Source organism: Mustelus asterias, chromosome 1 (assembly GCF_964213995.1).
Source record: "Mustelus asterias chromosome 1, sMusAst1.hap1.1, whole genome shotgun sequence".
NCBI classification, from domain to species: Eukaryota; Metazoa; Chordata; class Chondrichthyes; order Carcharhiniformes; family Triakidae; genus Mustelus; species Mustelus asterias.
Window position 1 is genome coordinate 105,725,515 of NC_135801.1, and position 27,169 is coordinate 105,752,683.

Consider the following 27,169-nt stretch of genomic DNA (forward strand, 5'->3'; position numbering starts at 1 on the left):
ATGGAGGGGCTTGGTTATGAGGAGAGATTGGGTAAACTGGGTTGTTCTCCCTGGAAAGACGGAGGATGAGGGGAGACTTAATAGAGGTGTATAAAATTATGAAAGGCATAGATAGGGTGAACGGTGGGAAGCTTTTCCCCAGGTCGGTGGTGACGTTCACGAGGGGTCATAGGTTCAAGGTGAAGGGGGGGGGGGAGGTTTAACACGGATATCAGAAGGACATATTTTACACAGAGGGTGGTGGGGGCCTGGAATGCTCTGCCAGGCAAGGTGGTGGAGGCGGACACACTGGGAACGTTTAAGACTTATCTAGATAGTCACATGAACGGAGTGGGAATGGAGGGATACAAAAGAATGGTCTAGTTTGGACCAGGGAGTGGCACGGGCTTGGAGGGCCGAAGGGCCTGTTCCTGTGCTGTATTGTTGTTTGTTCAATGCTCTGTACAATAGTAGCAACACATTCTTACTTGTATTTTCCAATCCCCTTGCAATAAACGACAGCATTCCATTTGTCCTCCTAATCACTTATTGTACCTGCATACTAATATTTCCTAATTCTTGGATCAGGACACCCAGATCCCTCTGTATCTCAGTTCTGCAATCTCTCTCCTTTTGAATAATATGTTCCTTTTCTATTCTTCTTGCCAAAATGGATACAATCACATTTTTCTACGTTATACTCCATCTGCCAATTTTTTGCCCACTCATTTAAACTATTTGTCCCTTTGCAGCCTCCTTATGCCATCACAGCTTGACTACCCTACTCATCTTTGTGTCATTAGCAACCATACATTCTTTTCATTCTGCTCCACATCATTGATATAAATTGTAAATAGTTGAGATCCCAGCACTGATCCCTGTGACACTCCACTTGTCACATCTTGCCATCCTGAAAAAGGCCCATTTATTCCTACTTGTTAGCTAACCAATCCTCTGTCCATGCTAATATGTTACCCTTACTCCATGAGCTCTTCTTTTGCGTAGTAACCGATTCTGTGGCACCTTGTCAAATGCCTTTTGGAAATCTGAGTGCACCACATCAACAAGTTTCCCTTCTTCCATGTTGTTTGTTACTTCCTCAAAGAACTCCAATAAAATAGTGGAACATGATATCATTTTCATTAAATTATGTTGACTCTGCTTGATTGCATTGACATTTTCAAGTGCCCCATAATAATCGCCTTAATAGATCCCAGCAATTTCCCTATGACAGATTTAAAGCTATCTGTCATGTAGTTTCCTGGTTTCTATCTCCTTTTCTTGAATAGGGGAAGCACATTTGCTCGTTTCCAATCAAATGACACCTTTCTAGAAACTAGAGAATTTTGGAAAATTAAGACCAATGCATCTACTATCTTAGCAGCCACATTTGAGAGCCTAGGATGATCTCCATCAGAACCTGGGACGTGGCAGCTTTTAGTTCTAATAGTTTCCACATACCCTTTCCTTGGTAATTGTAATTGTTTTATGTCCTTCCCTCTCTTTCACCTCCTGATTCAGTTATTTCTGGGATAATATTTGCAAGCTCTACAATGAAGGTAAACACAATATATGTTCAATTTATCCGCCATTTCTTATTTTTCCATTATTCCCCATTCTCACTCTCTAGAGGACCAGCAATCACTTTCTCCTTTTTCTTTTTAAATACCTGTAGAAACTCTCACTGCCTTTTATATTTCTAGCTAACTTTCTCCCAGACTTCAATTTTTCCCTCTTAATCTTTTACTTTGTTCTTTATAGTCTGCCCAATCTTCTGACCTGCCGTTCATCTTTGTGGAATTATATGCTTTTTCTTTCAATTTGATACTGTCTTTAACTTTAGTTAGTCACTGATGGTGTGTTCTTCCCTTAGAGCGATTTTTTCTCACTATATATTTTTCTGAGTATTCTGAAGTATCTCCTTAAATGTCTGCCACTGCATCTCTGCTAACCTATCCTTTAACCTAATTTCCCAGTCACTTCAGCCAGCTCTGTCTTCATGCCCTCATAATTACATAATTAGATCCACTCCTCTCTCCCTCAATTGAATGTGGAATTCAATCATATTGTGATCACTGGTACCTAGAGATGTCTACACGATAGGTCATTCATTAATCCAGTTGCACATTACCAGATCTAGAATAGCCTGCTCTCTGGTTGACTAAGACTGGCTGCTCTAAGAATCACTGGATAAAAGCAAATTATTGCGGATGCTGGAATCTGAAACCAAAAGAGAAAATGCTGGAAAATCTCAGGTCTGGCAGCATCTGTAAGGAGAGAAAAGAGCTGATTTAAAAAAAAATACTTTTCCAATTCAATCAAATCAAATCCAATTCAGAGTCTCAACAAGTTGAGACATTTTCAGATCCAGGCTGACAAGACAGGGCAAGCGACCAAACCACCCTGTCCTGGGCCTGATCTACATGAGCCAAGCTGATTGGAGAAGGGGGAAGGTTCCTCCTCCAAGACTTGAGCTCATTTGCATCATATGAAACATATGAAGCTTCAGTGTAACCTAATGACCTCAACCAAGTGCAGCCGATCCATACTACACTTGATCTTTCGAGTTCAGGCGACCCTTTGTCAAAGCTTCAAAAAAAGCCTAGAAAGTGGGAGATATTTATACTGCAGGGTGAGGGAATGAAAGCTGAGTCATAGCCATAGAAACCAGGCGAAAAGACTGCTAATAGCTGTCTACAGAGAGAATAAAGGGCGTGAATGGCAGAGAAGCTAAAATGAAGATGTTTTTGGGAGGGGGGAAATGGATGGGACAGAGGTAAGATTTAGAAAAGGAGCAGGGAAGGGGATAAAGTGGGGGGAAGAAAAGTGAAAAAAGACAATGAAGTAAAAGGTTGAGAACAGAAATTAAGTAAAATAGAATGAAAACAAAGGGGTCGAGGTGGGGTAGAGCAAATCATCTGAAGTTGTTGAATTCGATGTTGAGACCGGAAGGCTGTAAAGTGCCTAGCCGGAAGATGAGATGCTGTTCCTCCAGTTTGCATTGAGCTTCACTGGAACATTGCAACAAGCCACGTCAGACATGTGGGCATGGGAGCAGGATCGTGAGTTAAAATGACAAGCAACCGGAAGATCAGGGTCCTGATTGCACACAGACCGAAGGTGCTCAGCAAAGCGATCAACCAGTCAACGCTTGGTCTCCGATATAGAGGAGACCACATTGAGAGCAGCGAATGCCAGGTTAAGCAGCATTACATTCGCACCTCTTTCAATTTGGTGAATTGCATTCGCTGCTCTCAATGTGGTCTCTATATCGGAGACCAAGCGTGGACTGGGTGATCGCTTTGCTGAGCACCTTCAGTCTATGTGCAATCAGGACCCTGACCTTCCGGTTGCTTGTCATTTCAACACACGATCCTGCTCCCATGCCCACATGTCTGATGTGGCTTGTTGCAATGTTCCAGTGAAGCTCAACGCAAACTGGAGGAACAGCATCTCATCTTCCGGCTAGGCACGTTATAGCCTTCCGGTCTCAACATCAAATTCAACAACTTCAGATGATTTGCTCTACCCCACCTCAACCCCTTTGTTTCCATTCTATTTTATTTACATTTTTACTGTCCTCTACCTTTTATTTCTTTATTGTCTTTCCTCATTTTTCTCCCCCCCCCCCCTACTTTATCCCCCTTTACCTTTTCTCCCCGTTTGCTTCTCTCTCCCCCCGCCCCCAAAATCTTCATTTTAGCCTCTCTGCCATTTGGCCATTCACACCCTTTATTCTTTATCTCTCTGTGGACAACCATTAGCAGTCTTTTCCCCTGGTTTCTGTGGCTATGACTCATCTTTCATACCCTCACACTGCAGTATAAATATTTCCCATTTTCTATGCCTTTTAGCTTTGACAAAGGGTCGTCTGGACTCGAAACATCAGCTCTTTTCCTTTCTTATAGATGCTGCCAGACCTGCTGAGATTTTCCAGCATTTTCTCTTTTTGCTCTAAGAATCCATCCTGAAGGCTCTCAACAAACGTATCTACCGGGTCTCATTTTCATACAGAAAATCATTGTTGAAATTTTAGATTCTTTTGAAAGCCAACAGATAAAAGTTTAGAAGTACTCTAAAGTCATAGCTTTGTCCAGAAATATTTACCTGCTATTCGCCCTTTTGTGTATAAATATGATGTATTTACTGCTCAGAATTTAAGAAAAAGGGCGGAATTCTCCTCCGCAAGCCCCAAGACCGGAAATTCCCGCTTGAGCTCAACGGACCTTTGAATTGTTCGCCAGATTTTCTGTCTTGTCTGCTAAGATGCTCGCAGCAGGCAAGATGGCAGAATTTCAGCCAAGGTTCAACAGGAAAAAGATGAGCACATTCCATTTTACATTGCAAACCTTATTTGTCCCACTGTAACATACTGTCGAGCAGCTTTTTTAGAAGTGACTATGGTTGTTTTTTTTTTAGTGTTCTCTGCTTTCAACCTATTTCACCATCAGCTCCCCCAGCATGTTGCAGGCCACATTCTTGTTCATATTTCCTATATTCCCCACCGTGCCAAGTTCTACTTGATCCTCATGCTCATGGAGATGAATTAAAAGATTCTTACTCTCACCTTTAAAGTATGCACGTTCTTAACCCGTCAGCTCCCACAATTGTATGAACCTCCATTTCCTCAATGCTGCTCAGTTGTCCTATAAACTACTTTGCCATCACCCTCTAGTGCACTTTTCTTCAGCATATTCACCTCGCCATCCTTCTCCCTAATTTTAAGTGGTCTTAATCCTTTTCTTTGAGACTGATTTTGCCCCTCAATTTCCCTATCTCCCTTCGGCTTGTGGCCATCATGTAAAGCACTCGGAGACCTTTTTTGTAAAAAAAAGCTATGGAAGTGTAATTGCGGCACGGTAGGACAGTGGTTAGCACTGCTGCTTCACAGCTCCAGGGACCTGGGTTCGATTCCCAGCTTGGGTCACTGTCTGTGTGGAATTTGCACATTCTCCTCGTGTCTGCATGGGTTTCCTCTGGATGCTCCGGTTTCCTCCCACAGTCCAAAGATGTGCGGGTTAGGTTGATTGGCCATGCTAAAAATTGTCCCTTAGTGTCCTGAGATGTGTAGGTTAGAGGATTAGCGGGTAAATATGTAGGGATAAGGGGGTAGGGCCTGGGTGGGATTGTGGTCGGTGCTGACTCGATGGGCCAAATGGCCTCTTTCTGCACTGTAGGGATTCTATTCTATTCTGGTGTCAACTGTTGGGTGATAAACCTCTTAATGCAAAGTTGTTGCAGTCTGATGTCTTGGAACTAATTTTTGGCAATTATTTTTGTATAGTGACTAAACTGTAGCTGTTGTATAGAATGCTGATTATCTGTCTTACTGAATTTGCAGCATTGGTGTTTTCAAATCTAGCCTCCTGCATAGAATTCTAATTTCTATAATTTTGGAGTTCTAATTATTTTCAGGTTTTTTTTAAGGTAGTTATTCTGGCAAGTTGGATAATTTTGCACAGATAAATTTCATTGTTGCTGGTATTGGTTAAAATTTTCATCTCAATTCCACCATTTGCAGCTTTAAACACCATTTAAGGTCGCAGTTTCTCTGTTGTGAGATAATATTCACAATGTAAAAGTGCTAATATATTTTTAAATCACATCTATGATGAATTGACTGAGAAGATCACTGCTAGCTGATGTCCCCCCACTATTGTTTAAGATGGGTGGAGCACATTTGTGACATTTAGTTGCTAAACTGGCAGCCAGTTTCTTTAAAACCTCTTGGGTAAACCCAGTTGGCCAGCAGTCTTAAGTGTACCTGGTCAATTAGAGGCGAGTTGAAATTTGAAGTTTCCATAAATTGACAAGTGCTTGCCCTCCTGTGACCTAATGGTACAGATTACTGAACTGGCAAACCACAAATCTAGGGGAGTTTTTAAATTCCACCATGGTAGATGGTAAATCGCCCTGTGATGAGCTGAAAATAAAATTTACTCAAAATAGGGTATAGGTCACTGAACTGGTAAAACACAAAAAACCTAGGACAGTGCTCTGGGATTCCAGGTTCCCCAAGACCATCAGATATAGGAGCAGAATTAGGCTATTTTGGCCCATTGAGTCTGCTCTGCTGTTCGATCATGGCTGATATCTTTCTCAACCCCCTTCTCCTGCCTTTTTCCCCATAACCTTTAATCTCCTAACTATCTCTTGTCTTAAAGGCACTCGATGACTTGGCCTCAACAGTGAATTCCACAGATTCACCACCCTCTGGCTCAAGAAATTCTTCCTCCTATCAGTTCTAAAGGGTTGTCCCTTTACTCTGAGGCTGCGCCCTTGGATCCTAGTCTTCCCACTAATGAAAACATCTTCTCCATATCCACTCTATCCAGGCCTTTCAGTATTCTGTAAGTTTTGATGAGATCCCCCTCATCCTTCTAAATTTCGAGTACAGACCCAGAATCCTTAAATGCTCCACATATGTTAAGCCTTTCATTCTTGGGATCACTCTCGTGTACCACCCTGGACCCTTTTCAAGGCCAGCACATCCTTCGATACGGAGCCCAAAATTGCTCTCAATATTACAAATGTGGTCTGACCAGAGCCTTATAAAGCCTCAGCTGTACATCCCTGCTTTTGTATTCTAGTCCTCTCAAAATGAATTAATTAACATTGAATTTGCCTTCCTAACCACCAATTCAATCTGCAAGTTAACCTTAAGAGAATCCTGAACTAGGACTCTTTGCACTTCCAATTTCTGAATTCTCTCCATATTTAGAAAATAGTCTACGCTTCTATTCTTCTTACCAAACTGCATAACCTCACACTTTCCCACGTTGTATTCCATTTGCCACTTCTTTCTCACTCTCCTAACCTGTCCTCTGCAGCCTCCCCACCTCCTCAATACTACCTGTCCCTCCACCTATCTTTGTATCATCTGCAAACTTAACCACAATGCTCTCAGTTCTTCCATCGAGATCATTGGTTTATAAGGTGAAAGATTGCGGTCCAAACACTGACATCTGTGGAACTCCACGAGTCACTGGCTGCCATCCTTAAAAGGACCACTTTATCCTCTCTCTCTGCCTTCTGCCAGTCAGCCAATCTTCTATCCATGCTAGCACCTTGCCTCCAACACCATGGGCTCTTATTTTATTCAGAGCCTCTTGCACGGCACCTTGTCAACTCCTCTGGAAATCCAAGTAGATGACGTCATCTGGCTCTTCATTGTCTAACCTTCAGTTAGAACCTTTGGTTTGGCCGCATTTGGAATACTGCGTCCAGTTCTGGTCACCACACTACCAGAAGGACGTGGAGGCTTTAGAGAGTGCAGAGGAGGTTTACCAGGATGTTGCCTGGTATGGAGGGGCTTAGTTATGATGAGAGATTGGGTAAACTGGGGTTGTGCGCACTGGAAAGACGGAGGATGAGGGGTGACCTAATAGAGGTGTATAAAATTATGAAAGGCATAGATAGGGTGAACGGTGGGAAGCTTTTTCCCAGGTCGGTGGTGACGTTCACGAGGGGTCAAAGGTTCAAGGTGAAGGGGGGGGGGTGGTTTAACACGGATATCAGAAGGACGTATTTTACACAGAGGGTGGTGGGGGCCTGGAATGCGCTGCCGGGCAAGGTGGTGGAGGCGGACACTGGGAACGTTTAAGACTTATCTAGATAGCCACATGAACGGAGTGGGAATGGAGGGATACAAAAGAATGGTCTAGTTTGGACCAGGGTGCAGTAGGGGCTTGGAGGGTCGAAGGGCCTGTTCCTGTGCTGTATTATTCTTTGTTCTTTGTTAACCTACTGTTCAAATCCCATATGATGGAGGATAGAAATTGTCCTGTGGCAGGCGTGTGTGAGCTGAAAAAATATCTTTTAAGAGGCTGTTCCTTTAGTTTGTCCCTCAATTTATTTGATTTACTTGGTTACTTAATCTACCTCAAAATGGGCTATAGGTCACTGAGCTGGCCAACCACAAACTTAGAGCAATGCTCTGAGGTTCCAGGTTCCCACCACCATAGATGGTTGAATGTGAATTCTAAAATAAACCTCCTGTGGCATGTGAGGCTAACCTCATTATTTATTGGAGAGATGGTGGTACTATCAATAGACTAATCATCTAGAAAAGGCTTATAAAGTTGCCACTTGCGGATTGGGAAGTTTTAGAATACAGACAAGGAAGGCCTAGAAAATAGAATATAAATGCAATCTTGCAAAAAATATAAAAACGGACTGTAAAAGCTTCTATAGGTATGTAAAAAGAAAGCATTTGGCTAAGACAAATGTGGGTCCATTACAGGCAAAGTCAGGACAATTCATAATGGGGAACAGAGAAGCTAAATGATTATTTTTGCGCCTGTCTTCACTAAGGAAAATACAAGAAATCTCCCAGATGTAGAGATCCAGGGACGAGAGAGAACGAGGAGTTGAAGGAAATTAGCATAAGTATAGTAAGGTGTATTGGAGAAATGAATGGGACTGGAAGTTGATATGTTCCCGGGACCTGATATTATGCACCCCAAAGTGCTGAGAGGTAGCGATAGAGATACGTGATGCGTTGATCATCCAAAATTTTATAGATTCTGGAATGGTTCCTTCAGATTGGAAAGTAGCAAACATCACCCCACTGTTTGAGGGGAGAAAAAGAGAAAACATGGAACTAAAGGTCTGTTAGTCATACATCAGTAGCAGGAAATGCTAGAATCTATATTACCAAGGATGTGATAAATGGTAGTTTCAGATTTAAATCGCACATTTTTGATCCCAGGGTGAGTGAGCAACTACTTTTACAAATCCTGAATGTTGTTGGATGTCTTGCCAGTTAAAAATTTAAATTCTCCAAAATTTACCCAGCTGTTTGTGAAATCACAATGCATACATAACTAACTTAATCCCCCCGAGTCGAGATTAATTCTCCAGATGGCTGTGCAAATGAGGCCTCCAAATCTGAAATTAACTTGATGGTTTGTCTCGATTTCTAGCAATGTTGCATGAATGCATTCTAAGTCAACCTATTTTCTGCAATCCTTCAGAAGGTTTTTAATGGCCTAATAAATTGCTGGAAGATCAGATGTACCGTTTTTCTCTGTCTTCCCTCACGAATCGTTGCTAGCTATAGAGGTGTCATCAGCGCTCAGTATATTCCCATGTGAAAGATGAGGCTATATTTGATGTCGGGCACTAAACGGGGATGCATGGGGCCTACAGCAACTCAACCAACTATGATCCTACTCGTGCTATTCACAAAAGGAGAGAAGAGCGTACAAGGAACTACAGTCCAGTTGACCTGACATTAGCTGTTGAGGAAAATGCTAGAATCTGTAATTAAGGAAATCTTAACACTTCAATCATAATATGATCAGACAACGTCAACATAGTTTCACAAAAGGGAAATCATACTTGACAAATTTACAAAACTTTGAGAGGCTGTAATTAGTAGGGTAGGGGAACCAGTAGATGTATACTTAAATTTCCAAAAGACATTTGATAAGGTGTCGCACAAAAGGTTAATATGCAAGATAAGGGCCCATAGAGCTGGGGTGATATGTTAGAATGGATAGACTAGGGATAAATAGGGCATTTTCAAGTTGGCAGGTTTGCGAAATGTCACAAAGATCAATTGGGGCCTCAGCTATTTCCAATCAAGACAAAGAGATAATGTATCTATGTTTGCTGATACAAAGCTAGGTGAAAATGTAAGTTGCGAGTGGGCAACAAGGTGCAGATGGAGTATAATGTGGCAAATTGAGGTTATTCACTTTGGTTGTAAGAATAGAAAAGCAGAATATTTTTGAAGAAGCTTAAAGCTTGTAAATGTTGATGGTAAAACTTGTTTACGTGGCTAAATATCCCTAAGGTTAAATGGTCAAGGGATCTTTGATTTTCATAGAATCATACAGTGCAGAAGAGGCCCTTTGGCCCATCGAGTTCGCACCAGCACATTAGAAACACCTGATCTCCCATCTAATCCCATCTGTCAGCACTTGGCCCATAGTCCTGAATGTTATGATGTGCCAAGTGCTTATCCAGATACTTTTTAAAGGATGTGACACAACCCTCCCAGGCAGCACGTTCCAGACTCACCACCCTCTGGGTAAAAAGGTTTTTCCTCACGTCCTGCTAAACCTGCTGCCCCTCACCTTGAACCTATGTCCGCTCATGACTGACCTTTCAACTAAGGGGAATAACTGCTCCTTATCCACTCTGTCCATGTCTCTCATAATCTTGTACACCGCGATCAGGTCACCCCTCAGTCTTCTCTGCTCCAACGAAAACAATCCAAGCCTATTCGTAACTTAAATGGTATGCCACTGGACGCTGGCTTCCAGTCACTAAAGCAGCCTTCTGTCATCACCCTTTATCTCCTACAACGGAGCCAATTTTGAATCCATTTACTGTTTTTCTGATGTAATTGGTAATTTTTTAGCTCCATTTATTGTATTCCAAATCACCACAGAACCTCTGACCAACATTAATGCAAAAGCAATGCAACTTTGAAGTCCTTTTTAAGTTACCACTTAAATATTTCGAGTAAACATACACCCCAAAATAGTGAAACCTTATTTTAATATTTGCTGCAGTTCTATTCAATTAACTTTAGTTTCTGAAATCATATTGCACTTCATTCTGATTTATGACTAGTTAGGTTATGATTAGCATGATCTTGTCTGCAGCTAGCTGCGATAGCAGTATGAATAGAGAAGGAGAAAAAAAATCACAAAATGCTGTCTGGTTTTGGAACTTAACCCATCCTATGCTTTATTTCTCTTTAAGACCAGCAAGAATCAAATAAAAGTGGAACTCGTAGATGAAAACTTTACAGAATTGAGAGGAGAGATTGCAGGGCCTCCTGACACACCATATGAAGGTAAGTGCCAATGATCTGCAAATTTTTAGCTATGAACATTAAAGAATAATTTAAATTGATATATTTATACCCTATTATATAAGTGAAGAACATCAAAATTCTTTCTTGAAAGGTTAGTAGAAATAAAAGGTAATTCCTAACCATTTATCTTTGTAGAAAAAAGGTTTGTTAAATTATCGGAAACGAGTCTGAAATTAATTTGGGTGTAACCTTTTGGGAAGACCTAGTGATAGCTCATGTGTTTTTAAAAAAGGGGTCTAAAATGTAAAAGTAATTGGGCCCAGATGGTACATGTCCGAAGCTATTGAAAGATGTTGGGGGACAGAGATGCTAGCATTTTCCAGGAACCTTTGAAAATCCGATTTGATCCAAAGGGCTGGAGGATAGTAAATGTTAGATCCCTATTTAAAAAAGTGAGAAAGGATAATCCTGCAAGCCATAGGCCAGTTAATCTAATTTCTATTGTGTATACAGTCCATAGCACACAAGGGAATTAATACACCCCTTGAAAAATGTGGGCTAATTGGGAACAGCATGGATTTGTGTAGGGCAAGTTGTGCTTCAGTTCAATTATTTGAGGAAATCTTGTTTTAATAAAGTGAATGTATGCTATCAGTGGTAACAGCATTTAATGTGGATTGACTTCTCTGTGCAATCCTGATGAAGTATTGTGCTGTTGGCAATATTGACTTTTTGATGTGATAAACCAAGGCACTATGAGCCACCTTCTAACTGTAGGTAAAAGATCGTCTGGCACTATTCAAAGAAGACTAAGAGAATACTCTGGGTCCTGGTCAACATTTATTTCTCGATCAACATCACTAAAAATAGATTAACTGGTCATTTGTCTCATTAAATTACTCTTCATTCAATTATGAAGAGCTGCTGGAGAAAATGGAGCTCTCCACTGAATGTTTATTTCAACAGTGTGTTTTGCTGATCTGGACTGTACTGCCTGACAGTGTGGTGGAAGCAGATGAAATAAAGAGATAAAAGGGAATTAGGTAAATCCTTGAAGGGGAAGAAATTACGGAGCATTGTGGAATGGGTTTAATTGGATAGTTCTGTCAGAGTTTTAATCTCCGAAAATTCCCTGGTTTCTGGCAGGGTTCCAGTGGATTGGAAGATGGCTAATATAACACGATTTAATCAACAAAGGAGAGAGATAGAAACCAGGGAACTATAGACCTGTTAGCCTAACATCTGTCAAAAGGAAATTGCTAGAACCTATTATTAAGGAAGTTAAAGCAGGACACTTTGTCGAAATGGCTTTCTGAAAGGTAAATTGTGTTTGTTTAATCTATTAGGGTTCTTTGAAGAACTCACAAGCAAAGTGGATAAAGGGAGAACCTGTGGATATGGTGTACTTAGATTTCCAAAAAGCATTTGATAAGGTGTCACATCAAAGGTTACTATGCAAAATAAGATCACATGGTGTGGATTGTAACATATTAGCATGGATAAAGGATTGATTAGCTAACAGGAAGTAGAGAGTAGAGACAAATTGGCCATTTCATGTTGTCAAGCTATAATTAGTGGTGTGCTACATAGATCAGCGCTTGGGCCTCGAGTATTGAAATTTATAATAGTGGCTTGGATGCAGGGACTGAATGCATAGTAGCTAAATTTGTCGATGACACCAGAATAGCTAGGAATGTAAGTTGTCAAGAGGAGATAAAGAGTCTACAAAGGGATATAGATAGGTTAAGTGAGTGGGCATAAATTTGGCACTTGGAGTATAATGTGAGGAAAATGTGAACTTGTCCACTTGGAAGGAAGAATATAAATCAGTATACCATTTTAAAAGGAAAGGAAGTTCAGAACTTGGTGCAGAGGGATCTGGGTGTCCTTGTACGTGAATCACAAAAAAATAGTCTGCAGATAATTGTAATGGCAAATAGAATGTTGGTGTTTATTTCGAGGAGAATGGAATATAAATGTAGGAAAGTTTTTCTACCTTGGGGAGACCACTTCTCGAATGTTTATACAGTTTTGGTCTCCTTTCAAAAAAGGATATAATTGCATTAGAAGCAGTTCAGCGAAGATTCACTCAACTCAGTTCCTAGGATGAAGGGGTTATCTTAGTAGGAAAGATCGGACAGATTGGGCTTGTATCCATTTTTAGTTTAAAGGAATGAGAATTGATTGCACCAGTGGCGCAATGTATAACGTGTCTGATTACGGACCAGGAGATTCCAGGTTCGAATCCTGGCTGGCTCACTGTAGGATTTGGGTGGCACAGTGGTTAGCATTGCTGCCTCACAGCATCACGGACCTCGGGGCACTATCTTTGTGGAGTTTGCATGTTCTCCCTGTGTCTGCGTGGGTTTCCTCGGGGTGCTCCGGTTTCCTCCCACACTCCAAAGATGTGCGGGTTAGGTTGATTGGCCATGATAAATTGCCCCTTAGTGTCAGGGGAACTAGGAAGGCAAATATGTGGGATTACAGGGATAGGACCTGGGTGGGATTGTTGTCAGTGCAGGCTCGATGGGCCAAATGGCCACCTGGACTATAGATTCTATGATCTTATTGAAACAACCTGAGGGGACTTAATATGGTGGATATCGTGAAGTTGTTTCCTCTTGTAGGAGAGGCTAGAGCACCCCTGTCCATTCTTTTTGCATGAGGGGGCAACATTTCACTTTTTTGTCACTTGAGGGATTGATTAGATCAATTTCAGAAAGAAATGGTTTGAAACATGAATTTCAAAACTTGCCTTAGAAAACAAAAAAATGATTTTAAAAATTAGGAATTGATGAATATGACCATTAGAGGGTGAGAGGATGAATGTGTGTGTCCTGCTCACTCCCAGTCTCTTTATGCTCACTCGAAGTACCAAGACACACTCGCTCTTTCGCCTTGCCTTCCCCTCCAAAGGCTGACAGTTTCTTTCTTCCACTCCAGCCGAATCAGTATTGTTAGTGTCTAGGCCTTGGGCTAAATGAAGCACAAGGTTTGCTGTTCCTCCTGTCGGCGACTGTTTCTGTCCTGCACTTGCTGCTGATAGGGTTCACTGGTGATGTGATTGAAGGAGTAGCTCCTTGCTGAATCTTTAACTTGTACTCACTGTTATAAAGCAGAAGTTGATTTCCCCTCTCTAAGAACTAACACCAGAACACCCAAAGAGGAGTAGCTCGCCCTATAATCTATAAAAGGTGTGTGAAGTGGTGCGACCTGCACTTCAGCAACTTCTCGTGATTAAATAAAAAAATAAACCCCTGACACTCTAAATCAATTTGCAACAATTTATTTCTCTAACTAACAGTGAACTAATTAACTAAACTATTAACAAACCGAATAAATCCCTTCTAACTATTAACTTTTCCCGAATTAATGGAATGCTGTTCAAATAAATGCAATTCCCACCCATTAACAAAAATAGAATTTAGTCACTCTAAATTACAACCAGGTTTTGTGTCTTCTGGAATATTCTGGGCCTTCTCTGTTGATTCTTCTGTGTGGAACTTTTTCTTTGGTACCTTTTGCTATCTAGATGGTGCTTTCTCTAAGACATAGATGAATCTATGAGAGCCAGCAATTCTCTCACTCTCTTTTGCTTTAGAGAGGGAGAGAGTTGGGAGCTGTTAGCTCTGGCAGGTGGCAGTTGCTCTGCCTATTTGTCCCACTGCCCCCTTTTATACCCATGATGACATATCCATATTTCCCACGATAGGATTGGTTCTAGGTTGTTACAGCCATCAGATTTAAATTGAATAGGTTTTTGGTATCTAAGTGCCTGATTCAAATTGATTGGCTAAATTCAAAAGCCTGTTGTCTTGGTAAAAACTGCTGCTTGGCCTTTCGATACAAATGTTTCAGTTTGGGGCTCTCTGTGTACTTGCATATTAAACCTTTAAGCACAGAAAAAGCACCACCTTTTAAAGGGACCACGCAATGCTTACTCCCCTGGCATTTTACAATTTTACCATTTTGACAAACACCCAATTCTAACTTCCTACCTCCTAATCTACAATTACTCTACCAAACTTCGCAACGCTTGCCTATAATTTGAACCCTGACTCCACAGTTGGACAAGCCTTCATAGGACTAGGGGACCCAGTTTCAGGATAAGATGTATACCTTTTTAAGATGGAGATGAGGAGAACTTTTTTCTGAGGCATTTTTAATCTCTGGAATTCACTTCACCAGAAAGCAGTGGAAGCTGGGCAATTGAATTTATTCAAGGTTGAGTTAGATTTTTGGTAGTCAAGGGACTTTACGGTTATTTATGGGGGCCAAGTTGAGTTGAGACCACAACCAATCAGCCATGATCTTATAAAATGGCAGAGCAGACTCAAAGGGCCGAATGGCCTGCTTCTCCTGAGTCCTATGTTCCTAAAGAGGCAGCGCTGATATCTTGGGTTGCATGGCACTTGTATCAGGTAAAATGAGAAGTGGTAGTCAGTTAACTACAAAATTGAGATTTTAAAGCCTGAAGATTGTAAAAGGAAGAGGATGACTTTATAAAATTTGAAATCTGTCTTTCCTTATCTAATATCAAAATGGAAATCTGGGGATGTACTGAATGGCCTGCAACTTCTGGCCTGAAATGCCGGGTTACAGTCATTAAGCACCGGACATGCGCGTGGGACATCATGGAAGTCCCGGCACAGGCGCATGTGCGTTGAAAGAGTGCCAATTGTGAACCTCCGATTGAGGTTCATACCGTTTCATAAGATCAGGGGATCCTGTTTTCAATAAAACTGCCTTTTGGAACCTGGACCTCAATGGGCGTTCCCAGGTGTGCTGCGTCATAAGAGACGTGGTTAGCAATCTCTTGCAACGTGCTGGGGCATGGTGAGATGGCGGCGCTGAGGATCCGAGGCTGCTGCTCCCATCGGTAGTTTCAGCTCAGGAAATGTAAGTATGCAATTTTTTTCTATTTTTGCCAGACCATACATTTCCGCCGGCGATCGGAATTTACAAGCCAATGTGATTAGGTAAGTTCGATTTGAGAGAGTAGATATGTTTCAGGATGCAAAACACTGCAGATTCTGGATATCTGGAATAAAAGTAGAAAATACTGGAAAAACTTTGAGGGCCTGACGCCACCTGATTTTTCATTTCATTTATTGTTGTCACACATTAGTATAGAGTGAAAGTACTGTTTCTTGCGCTATACAGATAAAGCATACCGTTCATAGAGAAGGAAAGGAGAGAGTGCAGAATGTAGTGTTACAGTTGTAGCTAGGGTGTAGAGAAAGATCAACTTAATGTAAGGGATATCCATTCAAAAGTCTGATGGCAGCAGGGAAGAAACTGTTCTTGAGTTGGCTGGTTCATGACCTCAGACTTTTGTATCTTTTTCCCGAAGGAAGAAGGTGGAAGAGAGAATGTCCAGGGTGTGTGGGGTCCTTAATTATGCTGGCTGCTTTGCTGAGGCAGCGGGAAGTGTAGACAGAGTCAATGGATGGGAGGCTGGTTTGAGTGATGGATTGGGCTACATTCACAACCTTTTGTAGTTTCTTGTGGTCTTGGGCAGAGCAGGAGCCATACCAAGCTGTGATACAACCAGAAAGAATGCTTTCTATGGTGTATCTGTACAAGTTGGTGAGAGTCGTAGTGGACACGCCATATTTCCTTAGCCTCCTGAGAAAGTTGAGGCGTTGGTGGGCTTTCTTAACTATAGTGTCGGCATGGGGGGATGGACACCTTAAAAACTTGAAGTTCTCGACCATTTCTACTTTGTCCCCATTGATGCAGGCAGGGGCATGTTCTCCACTACACTTCCTGAAGTTGATGACAATCTCCTTCGTTTTGTTGGCATTGAGGGAGAGATTATTGTCGCCGCACCAGTTCACCAGATTCTCTATCTCATTTCTGTACTCTGTCTCGTCATTGTTTGAGATCCGACCCACCACGATGGTGTCATCAGCAAACTTGAAAATGGACTTGGATGGGAATTTGGCCACACAGTCATAGGTGTATGCTGAGTATATTAGGGGGCTGAGGACACAGCCTTGTGGGGCACTGGTGTTGAGGATGATCGTGCAGGAGGTGTTGTTGCCTATCCTTACTGATTGTGGTCTGTGAGTTAGGAAGTTCAGGATCCAGTCTCAGAGGGAGGAGCCGAGGCCCAGACCACTGAGTTTGGACATGGAGATGTGGAGAGAGAAACTAGAGTTAACATTACAGACAGATGATCTTTCATCAGAATTGTATAGGGACTTGTTTTTTAATTGTCAATTGAATATTACATGGTCACGTAATTTAGCAGAACTTGTAAAACCTGCATAATATGAGAGCACCTGCTTATCCATTTTCTCGTGTTAATCACATGATTAAATTATTTAGGTTTTATTTGGGAATGGTCTGATTAGCTTCAGTTTTGGCTGAAGATCCAAATTGTGTAGCTATACTGGAAATGTATGTTATCCACATACAGCATTTCATTTTGAAGGTCTATTCAAAACACTCATCCAAAGATTCTGTTGCTATCATTGTGTAACCATCACATCAAGTAATTTGATCACATTGTAGAGTGACTTTTAAAAAAAGTGCTGGAGTATCTTGTAGGAGGCTTGTTATAAAAAAAATCAGGCCAATAGATGTAGAAAGTCAGTTGATGGGTAGCTTTGGGGTTAATGAATGCTGCTTGAATTGCAAAAGTTTGAAAGTGGTCTACATCAGAAGTCAGTGTTGGTTAATTTATTTATAATTTCATGTTTTTAGTCTATTAACTGGTCTGATGGCATGGTATTTTCTTTTTTTTAAAGAGTGGGGAGATTTTGGTAGAACCCCAATGGGTTCAGTTAGTGTGTGGTAAACATGTTGTTCCAGTCATGGAAGTTGTAAGATTTTTGTTCTATATGTGAATACATTCACATATAGAAACCACTTTTTATTATAGTAGATGGTGTGATTAATATTTAGCATAAATTTTAACTGTAACTATTGCATTCCCACTGCCGTAACAGCCATTCACCACTACCTTTCTTGACACTTCCATTTTAAATTCTTGTCCAACATCCTGTACTGGATGAGCAGAAATTTTCTCCATTTCACTAATGGGAAGACTGAAGCCATTGTTTTCAGCTCCCATCACAAGCTCCACTCCCTAGCCACTGACTTCAACCCCCTCCCTGGCTGATGTCTGAGACCGATGCAAAAGTTCACAAGCTTACTGTCATATTTTGACCCCGAGATGAAATTACAACCACATATCTGTGCCATCTCTAGGACAGCCTATTTCCACATGCCCTTAAGAGAGCCAGACCCTTGCTTGGCTTAGCTCATCTACTAAAACACTCAATTATACTGTTGATAGCTCTATAAATTTGACTATTCCAATGCTCTCCTGGCTGGCCTCATACAATCTGCCCTCAGTAAACATGAGGTCATCCAAAACTCTGCAACTGTGTTCTTGCTCACACAGCACCCCTGTTCCCCAGCACCCTTGTGCTTGTGGACCCTAAAGTTGTTCCAAGTAAAAATTCCAAAGCCCTCCACGGCTTTACCCACCTCCTCCACACAGGCACGCTCTCTCACTCCAGTCCTCCAAACCTTCCAAGATATCGGCACGCTACCAGGGATTTTATTTTTAACTCGAGGGCTCTTATTGAGGGAAAAACTTGATGCCCAACTTAATTTTCTCAATGGGCTACATTTTGATTTTAGGGTGTTCCTTTTTCATTTTTACTAACTCCTTTATTAGATTATGTCAGTTTTACACAATAATATCCCACGTGTGGAAAATTAATAATGACCAGTTGCTCTGTTTTTGGGAGTTTGGTGATGCCACTGTTCTTTCACTTCATGTCCTAACCTAGCCCTGGTTTATGGGAGAGATGCTCTCATTTCCTTCTGGTTTGAAGGATACTGCATAGAACAATATTTTGACTGCCTTTAACCCAGTTGTCATTGGGCGTGTGGCCCACTAGGTATACAAATGCAGAATCTTTTAAATTCTTTCATTTGACATGGGAGTCCCTGACTAGGCCAGAATTTTTATTGCCCATCCCTAATTGCCTTTGTCCTAGGTGGTATAGGTTATGGGTTTGGAAGGTGCTGTCGAAGGGGTCTTGGTGAATCTGATTGGCCACTTGAATGTCTGGTGTGTAAAATGGAAAGATCACATTGTTCCAATAGATAGTCATCTTAATTTGGGAGAGGGTGGTCCAACTTCACTTATCTGGAATTTGTTTGTTGGTGGATAGTTTTATGTCTTTGACCCATTCTATGGGGTGTTCCGTGGCCATAGAAAGTATTAGCATCATGAACAATCTTTCAGTGGCTGTTTAACCAAACGTGGGAAGCATGCTGCAAAACAAATTGAGTATTTCAGAAGTAATTGAAGCAATATCTCTCTCAACATTCCATTATACTGTAGATCACAGATGACCTGTGCCATGCCTGCCACACAATCGCAGAAGTGCACAATCTGCTCTGTTGACAGTTGTCTTTCACCTTTTGCAACCGAAAAGATAATTTTTTAATATCAAAGGTTCTACTTGTAAAGGGAGTTTTTTAAGCTGATGATGGGAAAAGAAGCTTATCCCACATCTACCCTCAATTTGCTTTTGAACAGGTAATGCAACAATAAACAGTCCCCTGACCCCAGAGAAGAAATCTGAAGGCCAGTTCCAGTTTCCCCGAAAGTTCTGTCTACCCCAGGGCAACAAAATTCAATTTCCAACGATTCCCTCGATTCTAAGTGCTGGACCTGAATGCTGCACTTGGCATTGGCACCCTATGTGCACATAATGAATCAAAATTGGAGTTGATGGAACCAAGCTAGTTTTATAAGTAGAAAAAATGGATGGAGTACATATGATACATTAAAAAAATATATATATACCTGACCTGATCTTTGCTCATGCCTCATTACTTGGCTTCCAGCCATCGCTTCTTGTTTTTCAGCATCTAATTGTAGCAATTGGCGATGGCACAGCCAAAGACTCTTGCATGGCAGCAGTGGAATAACTGTTCCTTGTCTTCCAATTACGGGTTCCCTTCCTGCCTTTGCTGCACCTCCAATAACAGATTCTGTCTCTGGAGAAGAAGCAAGAGTGGGAGGGAGGAAACATTTCATTGCAGAAACCATTAGTGAACATGAGAGAGAGAATCTATGATTGGAAGAGTAGTTATTACAGATTCTGTTTATCTCTCACTTCCAATCAGAAGACAAAGGAATGCCTTTTCTTTCAATATTTTGAATTTTCTGCCCTGTCTTGGATTTTTTCCAAGTATTAGTGAGATTTCAAAGGTGAATTCACCCACCGCCTCTGTATTTTGCGTACTACTAATTTTGGCCTCTTCAACATCCTCAATTTTAATTGCTCTACCATTGATGGCAGTGCCTTCGGCTGCAAGGTCCCTAAGCTGTGGAATTACCTCCCAAAACCTCTAACTCACTGCCTCTTTTTCTTCATTTAAGATGCGCCTTAAAACCTACACTTTGACCAAGCCTTTTGCATCTGCCTGAGTATCACCTTATGTGGGGGTTGTTTCATAAAAAAGCTTTGGGCTGTTTCATTACTTTTAAGGTGCTATATAAATAAAGGTTCCTGTTTATTATCTCTAGATTTGACTATTCCAATGCATGTCTGGCTGATGATCTGCGTTCTACACTTCAGGTCATTCAAAACTCTGTTCCTTCTGTCCTAACTCGCATCAAATCCTGTTTACCAATCACCTCTTTCTACAGATCATTGGAGTCTGAATTGCTATGAAAATATGCACTTTTACATGCATTTTATAGTCTAGAGCAATGGATAGTGATTGTAGGGCTTGAACTGTCTTTCCATCACTTGACTAACTAGGAAAATCTCTCGCTCTTACTGCTTGCCATTGGTGTATGTTGCAAAGATTTGCAGGTTGATAATTAGCCTGTTTGGCATGTTATGAACTTAGCTTGGCTATCAAGTCCAGGGATGGGACTCAAACCTGGAGCTCCTGACTCAAATGCAGGGCTGCTTCCTATTGTGCCACAAAGCCTCTCCTTGAGATATCTGCGTTCCTCATCTAGCTTCTTGAGCATCCAGGGTTTTAGTTGTTTTACCATTGGCTGTGCCTTAAACTGCTTGGGCCCCAAGCTCTGGAATTTCCTTCCTAATCACTCTACCTCACTGTCCTCCTTTTAAGACACTCCTTAAAACTACCCCTTTGATTAAGCTTTTGGTTGTTTATCCTAATATCCCACATGTGGCTTGGTGCAATTTCATTTATAATGCCTCTAGGAAGTGCTTTGGGATATCTTATTACGTTTAAAGCACTATATAAATACAAGTTGTAATTCTGTGAATTCATTGCCTGCAAGTACTGTTCAGCTCTGATTGCGTTGATCTTGCCCTTTTGTTTGAATATCGTGCCATTATGTAGAATCTGCAGCACAAAAGTGGGCCATTCAGTTCAACAAATCTGAGCTACATGAGTCTCTTGTTTCAGTTGATTTCACCCCAGCAACATATTCTTCTGTTCCTTCCTCGTGTGCTTACACAGCTCTCGCTTTATATGCAACTATGTTATCCAGCATTTTCTGTTTGTATCTTTTTATTTGTTGGTGCCTGAAAATACACAGCTACACAAATGTATATTTATTTCTCCTAGTTTATCCCTCCTACTCTCCTCCTCCGCCACAAACACCTGAAGAATGTGATGGACGCCTACTGTAGGATACTGGGAAAATGTTGCAATGGAAGCTTATGTAGAAACTTTACTAACTTCATGTGGAGGGTTCTAGACACTTATTCCTTTGTTTTGTTTCAAATTTAGTAGTAATTAGTACGTTGTTCTGATATCTATAGCAGCCAGTATTTGAACTGCCAGCCAATGAAACATTGAACATGAAGTTGTTCATTCACATCATGAACCTCTGCTATCAGTCCTGTAACTCCAATTGCCGGTCTTGGTTCCATATCTCTTAATCACCTTACCCAACAAAGGATTCCAGTGCAAACCTCGTGGTTGACTGGCATTTGATTTTACCTTTAACGAGGACATTATATTCTTGCCTGGCCCCACAATATTGAGGTCAAATACTCCATCTTTTGGTGGAGATACATTTAAGATATTTTGAGAATAAAATGACTGGGTGCACAAGTTTGTTTTTAATTAGTGTTCATTACTTTACAATTTGAGTTCCAATTTTAACTGCTGTTCTGCAGGTTCGATGCAAGAGATTTGAATGCTAGGTATCTATTCAACTACTTTTACTTGATGCATTTTTTTTTACCTGACGTCAGAAAATTGGCTTTTAAGTTGTGATGGAGTCAGAGGAGGGAGAAAAAATACCCTCAATAAAAAAGATTCTTCATTCTGCTGCTCTTCCAAACCTTGCTGAAAATATACAAGAAAGCTTCATCATTCCACTGCTCTTCAAAACCTTGCTGCGCAAATACAAGTAGTTTGTAACACGGATTTTTCTGAGGCCATCTACCATAGATAATCAGATGCAGTGCTTCCCATTAAGAATCATTAACAGAAAATTGTGGGCAGACTGCCTGAAAATTTTCTGCTAAGTTGTCTGATGTGACTGGAAAGTTCTGCCTACGAAAGTGGAATAGTGAAGCTGCTGAACTTTCAGAGTCACTGGGAAGTTGAAGTAAAGATCATTGTCATGACAAATAGCTCTTCTGATCTTGCTTTTAAAACATTGGTAAATTTGGATTACCTAGTCAGATTCACATGGGGGAAAAAGACAACTGGAGCTGGCTAAGAAATGCTTAAATATGTAGAAGTGCTCTGGGTAATATTTTGCAATATCAGTACAGTCTATTGTTAATTCAAAGCCACTTAATTTGAATTACTGACTGAAATTTTTAGTGCAAAACAATTACTGGAATGAACAGAAGATTGTTGCACCTTCAGCTGCATTATCATTCGTGTGAGGGGAGGGGTGCATGCAGGCAGGTACACTATGTTTGGAAACAGCTGAAACTTCTGTCCTTTGTGTGCTGGAAACAACTATTCAATTCGATTGTTATCTTCCATCCCTGAAGAGCAAGCTAGAAAAGGAAAAATATTATTTTCTCACTCTATGCAAGACTTTACCATTAGTAACTATATTATTGATCTTCACTGCATATTGGGCAATTGCACATTCCAGTCAGGCAGTTATTTGCACAAAAAAGGGAATAGACTTCAAGGTAGTATAATGGAGATGAGTTTTTTACTCATTCGTGGGACATGGGCATTGCTGGCTGGCCAGCATTCATTGCCCATCTCTAGTTGCCCTTGAGAAGGCAGTGGTGAGCTGCCTTGAAATGCTGCAGTCCAATGTTGTGGGTTGATCCACAATGCCTTTAGGGAGGGAATTCCGGGATTTGGACCCAGCGACTGCAAAGGAATGGCGATATATTTCCAAGTCAGGATAGTGAGTGGATTAGAGGGGAACTTGCAGGTGGTGGTGTTCCCATGTATCTGCTGCCCTTGTCTGCCTAGGTGGAAGTGGTTGTGGGTTTGGAAGGTGCTGTCTAAGGATCTTTATTGAATTGCTGCAGTGCATTTTGTAGATGGTACGCTCAGCTGCTACTGAATGTCGGTGATGGAGGGAATGGATGTTTGTGAATGTGGTGTCAATCAAGCGGGCTGCTTTGTCCTGGATGGTGTCAAGCTTCTTGAGTGTTGCTGGAGTTGCACCCATCCAGGCAAGCGGGGAGTATTCCATCATACTCTGACTTGTGCCTTGTAGATGGTGGACAGGCTTTGGGGGGTCAGGAGATGAGTTACTCGCTGCAGTATTCCTAGCCTTTGACCTGCTCTTGTAGCCACTTTTTTTATGTGGTGAGTCTAGTTGAGTTACTGGTCAAAAGTAACCCCAAGGATGTTGACAGTGCGGATTCAGTGATGGTAACACCATTGAATGTTAAGGGGTGGTGGTTAGCGTGTCTCCTCTTGTTGATGGTCATTGCCTGGCATTTGTGTGGCGCAAATGTTACTTGCCACTTGTTAGCCCAAGCCTGGATATTGTCCAGATCTCGTTGCATTTGTACATGAACTGCTTCAGTATCTGAGGAGTCGCGAATAGTGCTGAATATTGTGCAATCATTGACGAACATCCCCACTTCTGACCTGATGATGGAGGGAAGGTCATTGATGGAACAGCTGAAGATTGTTGGGCCTAGGACACTACCCTGAGGGATTCCTGCAGAGATGTCTGGAGTTGTGCTGACTGACCCTCCACAACTTCCTATGTGCCAGGTATGACTCCACCCAGTGGAGATTCTGCCCCCTGATAGCCATTGATTCCAGTTTTGCTAGGACTCCTTGATGCCATACTTGGTCAAATGTAGCCTTGATGTCAAGGGCTGTCATTCTCACCTCACCTCTGGAGTTCAGCTCTTTTGTCCAAGTTTGAACCAAGGCTGTAATGAGGTCAGGAGCTGAGTGACCCTAGTGAAACCCAAACTGGACATCACTGAGCAGGTTATTGCAGAGCAGGTGCTGCTTGATAGCACTCTTGACCCCTTCCATCACTTTACTGATCAAGAGTAGACTGGGTGGTAATTGGCTGGGTTGGATTTGTCCTGCTTGTTATGTACAGGACGAACCTGGGCAATTTTCCACATTGTCAGGTATATAACTGTACATATGTCAGGTATGTAACTGTACTGGAAGAGCTTGGCTTGGGGTGCAACAAGTACTGGAGCACAAGTCTTCAGTATTATTGATGGAATGTTATCAGGGCCCTTTATCTTGGCAGTATCCAGTGCCTCCACCAGTTTCTTGATATCATGTGGAGTGAATTGAATTGGCTGGAGTCCAGCATTTGTGATGCTGGGGACCACTGGAGGAGGCTGAGATGGATCATCCACTTGGCACTTCTGGCTGAAGATTACTGTGAATGCTTCAGCCTTATCTTTTGCACTTGTGTTGGGCTCCTACATCATCGAGGATGGGGATATTTGTGGAGCTGCCGCCTCCAGTGAGTTTAATTGTCCACCACCATTTGCGATTGGATGTGCCAGGACTACAGAGCTCAGATCTGATCTGTTGGTTGTGGGATCGCTTAGCTCTGTCTATCACTTGCTGTTTGGCATGCAAGTAGTCCTGTTTGGTAGGTTCACCAGGTTGACACATTATTTTTAGGTATGCCTGGTGCTGCTCCTGGCATGTCCTCCTGTACTCTCCATTGAACCAGGGTTGATCCCCTGGCTTGATGGTAATGGTTGAGTGGAGGATATGCTGGGCCACGAGGTTGCAGATTGTGCTGGAGTACCTGAAAGTGATTGAAGGGGGAAAAAAAAGATGCAGTGAGGAGAGGGGTGGCGGGGTGTCAAATTGCAATGAAAATAAATGAAATAAGTCTATGTCCTCTTGTTCTTGACTTGCCAACCAACGGAAATATAGTTTCTCCACATAGTTTATAAACTCATAATTAATATAGATCGGTACCAGGCTTAATGTGCTCTGTTCCACTGGATCGAGCTTCCGTTTTGCTTAGTTCCTCCTAAACTAAATTGTGATCTGTGCTATCAACTTAATATTTTTCTGCAATTTTTTTCATGTCTTTATTCTTCCTGAAGTAGGGCACAGCAAGCAGGACTAAATATTCCAATTCAAGAAGTAATTAGATATAGTTCTTGGGGGTAAGGATATGGGGGGGAAGGCGGGGTCAGGATATTGAGTTTGATGATCAAAATGAATGGCGGAGCAGGCTCGAAGGGCTGAATGGCCTTCTCCTGCTTCAATGTGTCTATGTTTCAAATTGTGGCCTAACTAATTATATGTGCAGATTTAAATTACTCCTTTGTACTTGTGCTCTGCATCATATATTTATAAATCTCAGAGCTCATCTGTATTTTGTACAGCTCTTTTATCACTACTTGTGATTTTCACTGCTGTTTTGCTTGCGTACGTATCAGGATTTGTTCCCTTATTATGCTTTTGTTTCCTTTTTTTGGAGGAGTACCTTTATTCAGTTCCCTTTTCAATGTTGCTATCCAATCTAATTATATTTTGGTCACGAAATCACCAAATATTTCCATACCATTATGCTATCTACTTTCATAGAATTAGATGGTTTGTGTAAGCTGGAAACAGTAAGTATTTAAAACCTTGTCTGGTGCTTTAAAGTTAGTGTATATAAAAAAAAACTTAGAAAAGATTAATATAAACTAAGATATAACAGACTGACTGTCTGGACTGCAATATGCAAGAGTTTGTGTTCAGTGAGACTGTCCCATAAAAGTACATCTACAGTAGATACCTCTGTCTCATAGTCATTGCGCTGGAACACGAGAAGGAGGCAATCCACATTAGAGAAGGAAGGATATCTGAAGCAATCGCAAAAGGCTCAAGATCAAAATGTTATTGGTGTGACTAATACTTTTCAGAATAAGGGGAACTCGGGTGAGAAAGAGAACAAGGATCCACAGAAGCTGATACCCTCCAACAGGCAAACATATTTGCCACCTGTAGGAGTAAGGAGAGAATAATAAAGGCTGTCAAAAGGACAGTTAGAATGTGGTCCATAGTACTTTGGAGCAGGATGCTGCCCAAATAGGGAAGCAGGAGGAGGCAAAACATAATGTGGTAGTTTCAGGGATGGCTGGCATCCTTTTTATGCAGGATGGAGAATCGTACATGATTCATTACCTACCTGGTGACTAGGACTTATTGAACTGATGTGAAATTTTTATTCTTTCATGGAATCTGGATATCATTGGCTAGCCCAACATTTATTGCCCATTCGTAATTGCCTGGAGGCAGTGGTGAGCTGACTTAAAGCGCACAGGCCGTATGGTACAAGTATACCCACAGGCCCTTTAGGAAAGGAATTCCTGTAGGAGTAAGGAGAGGATAATAAAGGTGGTGAAAAGGACAGTTAGAATGTGGCCCATAGCACTTTGGAGCAGGACACTGCCCAAATAGGGAAGAGGAGGAGGCAAAGCATAATGTGGTAACTTTGACCCAGAGGCAGCTCAAATTTCGAGTCAGGATATTGTGTGGTTTGGAGGGAAACTTGCAGGTGACGGTGTTTGCATGCATCTGTTGCCCATGTCCTTCTATGTGGTAGGGGGTCACAGGATTGGAAGGTGATGACGAAGGAGTGGATGGTACACACTGCTGCCACTGCTCAGATGGTGGAGGGAGTGAATGTTTAAGGTGGCTGGGCGAATGAGATGTTGACCAAGTGGGCTGCTTTGTTCTGGATGGTGTCAAACGCCTTGAGTGTAGCTGGAGCTCCACTTTATCCAGGCAAGTGGAGAGTATTCCAACGCACTCCTGATTCGTCTTTTAGATGGTAGACAGGCTTTGTGGAGTCAGGAGGTGAATTACTCACCACAAACACTCAGCCTCCGTCCTCCTCTTGTAGCTGCAGTATTTATATGGCTCATCAAGTTTCTGGTCAATGGGAACCACCCCAGATGTTTTTGGGGGATTCAGCAGTGGTAATACCATTGAATGTCAGGGAGTGATGTTTGGATTTTCTCATGT

The 27,169-nt window shown here is 41.7% G+C and overlaps 1 protein-coding gene across 6 annotated transcripts in view; it reads left to right on the forward strand.

Moving 5' to 3' along the window:
- ube2kb (ubiquitin-conjugating enzyme E2Kb (UBC1 homolog, yeast)) overlaps positions 1-27,169 on the forward strand; it is a 101,445-nt gene that overhangs the window by 15,029 nt on the left and 59,247 nt on the right. For 4 of the 6 annotated variants that reach the window (XM_078216297.1, XM_078216316.1, XM_078216324.1 and 1 more), the window contains exon 2: positions 10,696-10,789. In XM_078216297.1, the coding sequence (XP_078072423.1) occupies positions 10,696-10,789 (94 nt within the window). The remainder of the gene's footprint in view (positions 1-10,695; positions 10,790-27,169) is intronic. The other 2 variants (XM_078216334.1, XM_078216307.1) reach the window with 1 other exon arrangement.